General features: G+C 28.8%; 1 protein-coding gene across 8 annotated transcripts; it reads right to left on the bottom strand.

Moving 5' to 3' along the window:
• On the bottom strand, positions 1 to 6,246 carry LOC135145213 (glutathione reductase, mitochondrial-like). 8 transcript variants are annotated; one of them, XM_064077325.1, is made up of 13 exons: positions 6,130 to 6,246; positions 5,920 to 6,023; positions 5,711 to 5,826; positions 4,894 to 4,964; positions 3,933 to 4,034; positions 2,568 to 2,679; positions 2,222 to 2,370; positions 1,899 to 2,092; positions 1,422 to 1,500; positions 1,189 to 1,299; positions 381 to 521; positions 238 to 327; positions 1 to 87 (listed from the first exon to the last, which is right to left on the bottom strand). In XM_064077325.1, exons 2-13 carry the CDS (start codon positions 5,995 to 5,997, stop codon positions 14 to 16), a joined length of 1,317 nt encoding a protein of 438 aa, XP_063933395.1. In that variant the 5' UTR covers positions 5,998 to 6,023; positions 6,130 to 6,246; the 3' UTR covers positions 1 to 13. The 8 variants fall into 8 exon arrangements, 7 of the variants coding, with proteins under 7 accessions (XP_063933395.1, XP_063933394.1, XP_063933396.1 ...); XM_064077324.1 differs by having other exon boundaries at positions 5,920 to 6,045; XM_064077326.1 differs by lacking the exon at positions 5,920 to 6,023.
• Positions 6,247 to 9,142: the final 2,896 nt, after the last annotated feature.

Below are 9,142 nucleotides of genomic sequence, written 5' to 3' on the forward strand. Positions count from 1 at the left end.
TTTTTGAATTTTTTTAACGCATAGTAACAATTTCCTCCGAGCTAGTCGGATGGATTGCGCAACACGCGTCAAAGTCAGCTTTAGTAGCTATAGTAATAAAATAAATTCAAAAATACAATAAAAGTTTAAAAATAAATTGTAATAACTAACAGAATATAATATGTAAGATAAAATAGTTTTTCACTATTAGCGTAATACAGCCTCTACATATATAACTGTAAAGACATATAAGGCGACCTCCCATCTTTATGGCCACCGCAAACCCCTGCAACATCTCATCAACACCAGAACCAACTATATGAAGACCGATAACTTTTTCGCTTTTACCTGTTAGTGTGTTCATAAGAAAGTCCATCCTAATTATAATTATTTGCCACAACCGTAGCAGATAAGTTTTATAGCAGATTGAGTTTTCTTGTTAGTAATGGCGTTAAATAAAGGGGTAAATCTTGATTGGTATATTTTAATGTGTTCGTTTCCATATTCGCGAATTGTTTCCTCTTCAGAAACACCAACGGACCCTTTAAAAACAAAACAATAAAAAATAAAATTAATTACTTAAAACAATTATGACGGTTATTAAATTTTTTTAATCTTTTTTTTCACGGACGTCCCAATTTACTATAAACTTAACAAGAAAAATAGCTATTTTTAGCAAGTCTTCCTTCACATAACTCCAAATATAAATGTTATCATAACTCCAAAATGTCGAACCTAACTTTGTTAAAAAATTTTCCTGCATAATAGGTTGGGGTTGTTATTGAAAAAATATTTGCAGTTATCGTCTAACGACACTTTCAAAATTATTACTAGCAACTTTATATAAACTCTCCGGCCTCTGCCGCTGTGTAACTAAAAATCTTTTTTTTTTAAAATAAATCTGCAATTACCAAGAGAAAGCAAATTCTAAAGAATACTAAAAACTTATAAAAACAAATTTGTGATCTATTAAAAGGAAGTCTGCAAAGTGCTAATCTGACCCTTAAATCTTTAAAACTTTTTTTTATTATTCATCAGGTAAATAACTATTGAAAGGTGTGGTGCCTGAAATAAATACTTAATTAAACTTTATAAAACCTTCACTACGCCAAACTAAGTAACCTAAACTATTTGTTATTAAAGTTGTTCGTATTCCTAAGTTAGCTTTTTATAAAATAAATGATAATAATAGTAAATATAATAATAAACCAAGGGGGGGATGAGTAAATATTACGGTAGGAACATTCTTATATTCAAACTTTGCATACGGTTTGTTATTGTAAAGCCTTTCCGCAAGGAGTCTCCCGGCAGCAATGGCAACTTCAATATAGTTTGCAGATAAAGAAATGAAAATAAGCACAATTAATAGTTTTCAAAAAAAGTTGGTCTGTGCAAACTATTACAACGTTTATAATAAAGTAAATAAAAATAATAAGTTGGACCGGGTGTAAGCTGGAATATTCCACACACATCGCCCAACGCATATATATTACTGGCGCTCGTTTCTTGATACGCATTAACCTTTCAAAATACATTATTCGTTACACGCCAAAATACTTTTTATATAAATAAAGGTTATTACAGTTTTGAACTAATTGCTATAAAAACCTTTCATTAGTAAAAATCTTATATCTTCAGAATGCAGTAATAATAAAGGGTTTTTTAGAGGCAATAGGGGGCAACTACTTATTTTTATTGGTGAAAAACGGTCCTTTCAATAGCCAAAAAACCGATCCTTCTTAAAATACTAAGTCTAAAACAAGCACTTTATAGTGTCTGCCGTAACTTTGTTCTTTTCTCCTTGTCTATTAATATTTTTTATACCAAATAATGAACAAAGAACCGGGTTAACTGTTAGTGTGGAGTCATATAATTTTCAAACTGTATCCATTTACGTATGATTAACCAATAAAAAGCACCTTAATATGACCGGTGCTCGTAAGGTCCACATGGACTTTGGATAATTGTAAATCCTCTGTGTTGGGATCCCGCCCAATGGCCCATATTAATACATCAACATCACTCAAACGAAGTGCTTCATTCTTATAGGAAAGGTCCACCACTAAAGTGCCGTCAGTAGATTTGGCCACTCGAGTCACGTGGCTATTTCTCACTGTAAATAAGTTCGTGAGTATTTAAAATATTTTTCTTTGAAATTTTTTTAAGAAAAAGGTATGCTTCTGATGATCTTCATATTCTTGTTTATAGCCAGAAATAATAAAGAAATAAAAATTAGTTATACAAAAATTAACGCCGTTTTTCTCCAACTCTTCCATAGCAACGCTTTGCAAAAGTTCGTCAAACGTGCGCAAAATGGAGGCGTGCCGAATGGACATATAAGTTTTACTCCCGAGAAGAGAGAGGATCCCAGCGAGTTCAACTCCAATATAACTTCATTAAAAAAAAAAAGGTGTGACGAGAAAGTTTGCTCAAATATAAATATTTTATTAGTTAATACATTTTTTAACTTCCAAAAAAAATTATTTTTAAGTGTAATAGTTATTATTATCTCATTATAACTTAAAATTTTCAAAAGTAATAACGCTCAATTCTACTATAATAAACATTTATTATAAAAATAAGCCTGCCCTGCACCAACTATAACACTTTTCTTCGGCAGGCAGTCAAGCTCAAAAAATCCATCAGAAGTGATGCCCAACCCGCTGCCCTCAATGTTCGTAGGAACGCGTGGCCTACTACCTGTTGGCAAAGAAAAAATATAGGAATTTTATTTGTATTTTTTTTAATATATTCTTATTATGAAGGTTTTTTAAGTAAAAACTATTAAGTTCCATTTAAATATTGTTTTCTTTGTTATTATTACAATAAACAAGACAAAAAAAGTCTAGTAAAATTTTTTTTAATCGTAATAATATCAATACTTTAGCCATTTTTAACCGCTAGTGAATATTATTTTAACTCTAAAAAGAATAAAAGCTACTAAAGGCTTAAGAGAGTAATCAAAATTCACAATGCAATTGAAAACCAATGAAACGATGCGAACTTAATTATAAGTGACCAATAAAATATCGTTAGCTAGCAATATTAAACAAATAAGGGATACTAGTTTATTAATTAATAATACTGCATAAAAATTCAAATTTTTTAATAAGTACTTAGGAGCAACACAATTTTTATCAAAAACAAAAGTTCCTAAATATTCCAAGATATACATATTTATTACTTCTTCATTAATCCTTAATACACTTTTCCTTACAATATAAAGTCGACTCGGAAAAAAAATTTTATAGCAAAATAATAATTTTTTTTGGTACATTCTCAGCTGATAACTGCAAATTTAATAAGTAAATATTACAGGTACCATAATATTTCTAAACAAGTTTTTAATAATAAAAGCAGCCACGTTGAACTTTATTGGCTACTCTCTAATTGCTTTGGTAGTCAGTTAATAAACTGCAATCTTTTTATTCAATACATTGTCTAATTACAAACGACAAATTTAGTTAATCCGGAATAATTAAATCTTTCCCACTATCTCATTGGTGTATTTTTTTATATACATATAAAGTTTCCGGAAGCCGAAGTTGAGACTAGCAAAAAGGTTTCAGGCATACAGCAGTCCGCAAAGCTTTTGAAAATGACCTTTTCGACCCATAAACTATGTTAACTACCAATAATCTCTTATTACATAATAAAGAATACCAATACTGTTCGCTCGTAGGCCATAAAGAAATAATAACTGAAATAGTAATGGTATAAAGAAACACGTGGCATAAATTAAAGAGCGTAAACCTATGACGTATTGCCAATAATTTGCAGTACCAACTTAATTCTTCTTAAAATAAAAAATTGAAAAATAATAATTAACTGTAATAAAAAATAAAAAGATATAATCATAATACATATAAAAACTAAAAACCTAATAAAAAGCGGTAATAAAAGTGACGAACAGCGATTATAATAAATGACCAGTAGTAACAAAAATAAATAACCAGTGGCTATCACGATTTTTTTTGTCGTATAAAAACTATTGTTCACTTGAAGTTTGTGATTATCCACAAAACAAGCGATTCCCGTAATTCTAGTTATGTTTGCTGTTTAATAAATATTAATAAAATTTAAAATTCTTTTAATAGTACATGAATTTTAACTTAGAATTTCCAAAATAAGTTTTAAGTTTAAATTAAATTTTATTTAAAAAAATAATTATTATTACTACAATCTAATAATAAGACCTTTAAAAAGAAATTTATTTTACTAAATATATCATAAATTAGTAATAAAGACAGAATATTCATATATTAGAGCAAAACTAATTAGTTTTAGAAAAAAATTATATAAATTCAAATACAAAAATATTTTAATAATTAACAAAAGTAAAATTATCTTATTACGTAAAAAATAAAAAAATAAAATGCCCAGAAAAAAATATTTTTAAAAAAATATCAGAGTAATAAAAATAATAATAAAGTTTAAACTAATTAATACTAGTAAAAAGTTTCAAGTTAATATTTAAAAATAAATTAAAAAGTGGAGGGGAACTTATAATAAAACTAAGTGAATTCGTATGAAATTAATTCCGAATAAAATTTAGTATAAAACTACATTGTAAATTATTTTTAGTAAAGTATCATATTAAATTAGTTTAAAGAAAAAAATTAAAAGAAAAAATCATGTATAAGGCATATTAAACCATAATTTAAATTTTTTAAATCATAAAGAAAGTTTATTATAATAAAAAATAAAATAAAATAAAATAATCTCCAAATTCCAAATAATCGTAACAAATTAAAAATTTTTTAAATAATATACCCAAGAATAGGGCAACTTAAATTTATTTAATTTAGATCGAAAACTTTAATTTAAGATAATATTTTTTTAAGTAAATTTTGAATCAAATTTTAATATGAATCTATAAACTTCTTTAATGACTTTGTAAAGTCGCAAAGTAACCTTTTTTTAAATTTTTTTCGTAAACTTCATTCAGATTTTTGACAAGATTATCGCGTTTAGTTTTTAAATGGCTACATACACAAAAAAAAGGAAAAAAAATTATATTACAATTTTTTTACTCAAGGAAAAACTAAAATTACTTTTGATTTTAATAATAATAAATGATAATAAAGTATAATAAAAAAAACTTTGAAAAAAAAATTTAAAAATTTTTATAGTATATTTCCAAAAATATACTTATTCAAAGCTAAAATATTTATTATAATAATCTACAAATAAGAATCTTAAATTCTATTAGAAAACTAGAAAATTTATTTTTAAAATAAATATATAGCAATACCAGTAATTTACTTCTTATCATATACAAAAGTTACTGTTTTAGAACCACAGAAACTATTTAACTTTGCTAACCGTTTAATAAATAATACATAAAAAAAAACTTTCCAAAATTTTTACTGGTAATATATAATTAATTCTATAAAAAAAAATTTCCAATTCCTAATATTAGCCCAGATAAATAAAAAAGTAATACGAATTTATAAATTTCATATAGACAGTAGAAATAGGCAATAGCAGAAATTCTAAAATGTAAATGATAATAAAATAAAGTTATACTAAAAATGTATAACAAGTTTATAAACCATAGAAGTAGTATTAGTATTTAATTAAAAGCTAGAAATAGTAACTTCGTTATATATAATTAAAAGAATAAATGAGGATGCTGCAGTAGTACTTAAAAATGATTTAGTTCTTTTAATTTTTAATAAACTTTAAAAAGTTCTCAATTATAAGCTACAAAGTAGAATAGTGTAATAACTTCCAGTTAAAATGCTTAAATTCTGAATTAAATCCATAATCTTTAAGTGTGTGCATCATCTCCACATGCAAAGCAGCATTATACATCACTTTCTTAGGAACACATCCAACATTCACCTGATAAAGATAATGAAATTATTGTAAAATATAATTATTACTAGTTCTCTCTCCTAATAATATTTTTTTGTATAATCAATTATTATAAGTTACACAGGTCCCTCCTAACGCCCCTTTTTCAATCAGAGCAACTTTAGCGCCGTACTCGGCAGCTCTACGAGCTGTCGCCATACCTCCAGAACCGCCTCCAATAACAACTAAATCGTAATCATAACTCTTCTCCTCAGACATTTTATAATAATAATATAACACCGAAGCAAGAAAGTAAATAAAAATATGAGAGCAGGCAATCTTTACACTGACCTTCATAACTACTGCTCTTATTGGTTGCTTAACATTGAAAACTTGGAGGTTTAGGGCTTGAGATGCAGTGCTATTGTTATCGTAAAAGTCTCCTTGACCCAAGAAGAATCAAAACACTTTGAGCGTAGTGAGATTAGTAAAGCTATTCTTACAAAAATTGTTTTAATGCCATTCTTATATAGTGGGGTAAATGGTTTGGAAGAAAGAAAATTGACTAATAAAAAGTGTTTTTCTGTAGATCTCTAGATTTCACAAATCTAAATAACTTGCAAACGTAAGTAGTTGGCACGCTCTTTTACGAGATTAAACATATAGAACACCACATGTCACTGATTGTAGTTATAAGTAATATTTATTGAAAAAAAAAGTAGTTAAAGGACTAATCCGAATCAAAATATGGTTTAGGGTATTAATACGAAGAATACAAACTGGGCTGCTAGGTAGCGGAGTGGTGCCATCCCAGTGTTATAAAAATAAAGCATGTATCCTTTAAGTCCCTTGTTGTTGGCACCAACTAACTAGGTGTTAAGTGTTTTAATAAGTACTTAGTTCGAGAAATAAAATCATTAAATTATAAGTAATTACTTAGCGCAAGAACTATGTTTTCATTAATCTAGCCAAAGCAGCAACAAAACTATCGTATCTTTGTACTTGCGAAGTTACAAACCTTTATTGCGGTTTGTTTTGGGGCACGGGGACAGTTCTTGGATAAAAAGACTTGCGCCCAGTGTGGAGTTCCTCGATCCTTGTTATATTTTTATAGTAAAGCGCGCCTCGCTGCTCTTTTTATATATATGACCTTGGTTTTGGTTGTAACCTTGTTTACCAAATTTTTTTCGTAGTTATATTGACTAGCCCTTTCTCTTTTTCATGTATTATTATTTCGTGTATAACAAATTCTACTTATTAGCCTATTACACTTTTAATTATTCTATTTTTTCTTCGTTTGTAAATTTGGCGCGCCTTATTATCTTCATCGAACTCTTTCTGCTTTTGAGTCTCAACATCTTTAGTTACAAATTCTTCTCTTGTCGAAATTTTGGGCCTTTAAATAGTTTTAAGTTGAGTGATGCGAGGCCTTAAAATTAAAAAAATTTGCTTTAAAAGATGACCTTGTACTTCTCGCAAGCAAGCTTTTTTAAAAGTTATGTTTTGGACATTAAAGAGAAGTATACACACCAATAAACCCTTTGCCATATAACAATGTGAATGCATGCTTTTACCAATTCAGAAGTATATAGTATTTCGCGTTGTCTAAAGAAGTAAATACTCCGATGCCCCTGAATTTTATAGTAATTACACCCTCTTTCATTATACCCGTTTTCTCTGTTTACTCATTGCTTTTCAAAATCTTGTAGATTATCGTTTTACTCATTTTTCTAATTTCCGTTGCAACTGCAGCCTATGTTCAGATTTTTTTAACATTGATGTAAATCTGTTTATAGTTCATTAATTGGCTCTATTATATAAACCCAAAATAAATTCTCACGTTCCTTAAATTTCAATTTTTTTTCTATCATTCGCAAAGTGGTGTCGCTCTCCTTCTAAATCACTTTTTATGTATCTAGCAATATAACACTAATTCTATTATTTCTTGACTCAAGTTTTTTAAGTGCCTTAGCTTTAGTACTCATCAACTTAGTTACTTCTCCACGCAGCAACTCTTTAAGGTAAACCCTTCAATTCACGGACCGCTTCAAAGATGATTGATTTTTCCTTATTATACCCTCTAGTTATGTGTTTTTAAACTTACCTCCTATAATTAAAAGCTGTTAATTGCCAAATAAAACCTAAACGTCAACGTTGGCATAAAGTTTATATCTGAATGAAGAAGCCTACCTTACTTTTGAACTTGCCTTCATGGTTTGGTCAGCAGGGTGAGAGGGTGAGCGGTTGCTCCACCTTCAATAAAGCTTCTTGTTTTATATCTTATTAACTGCTAAGGTTTAATTTACACCACGTGTGAGGGTAAACAACAAATGCGAGATATAAAAAACCCAAAATAGTACAGGCACTTTAAAAATTTGTTAGAAAACCTATATATGCAAGTCACAGCTTGTATAAAAGATTGCCCAGAACTTTTGCGAGTTCTATGGGCAATTCAAACCGGGGTGTTTTTATTGACAATGAAAGGGGGCCCTAAACTATAGGGGCCGCCTTATTTTTAAAAGTTTGCATTATAACCTGATTCAATTAAATTAATTATAAGCTTTCTAACTAATTTAAAACCTTTAGTTGCCACACTTGAATTTTAGTAAAAAATTTACAATCCTACCCTAGGGCAAACTAGGAAAGTTCCTGGTAAAACCTAGTCTTATAAAAAGACATGTCAATAGAAAACTAAAAAAACTCCCACAATAAATAATCATAGAACTGCACAAGGAGCTTGTGGGACAAATTTTTTGTCCCACTTCGAAACAAGGAAAAATCTTTTTTCATGAATTCAAGAGCTCTACGCCTTGGTAAGTCTTAAAGTCTGCCAGGGAATGGAACGGCAACAAAGTCTTTAATCTTGAATCAAGCGAATCATCGATTTTTACTTCTTAGAAGGGGGACCCCTTACGTGCTCCAAGCTCTTAATATACACTGAGCATAACAAAAAGGAGTATAACAAGAAATGCACCAATACTTTTGTAAGTTAAAAGTAAAGATAGAACAGTTGAAAAATAATTTATATGAACATAAATTTTCAGAAAGTATACTTAAGTACATGACAATTCTATCAGAAGACCAGCTAGGAATAGACGTTATATCAATAAAATTTTCCTCACGGATGCTATCCTGACATAATGGGGTCACAAACTCGGTGAGTTTAAAATATTAGTGCTGTGAAGGAATCTTAAAAAACAACTTAATCCTAAAGAGAAAATTAAAGGCCAGCAAAATGGCTTTGAGACAGACAGTTATGATGCACTGGTCAGAAAACGCTTCAGAGAGAAGAATAAAAAACTGGCCAAAAAAAAAATTACGAAAAACTTTCTTGTCAACAAAAAAAGCCAGTCCGTGAGAGTGC

Source organism: Zophobas morio, unplaced genomic scaffold, assembly GCF_036711695.1.
Source record: "Zophobas morio isolate AGI-343-1 ecotype UQ-CSIRO unplaced genomic scaffold, CSIRO_AGI_Zmor_V1 ptg000133l, whole genome shotgun sequence".
In the NCBI taxonomy this organism is placed as follows: Eukaryota; Metazoa; Arthropoda; class Insecta; order Coleoptera; family Tenebrionidae; genus Zophobas; species Zophobas morio.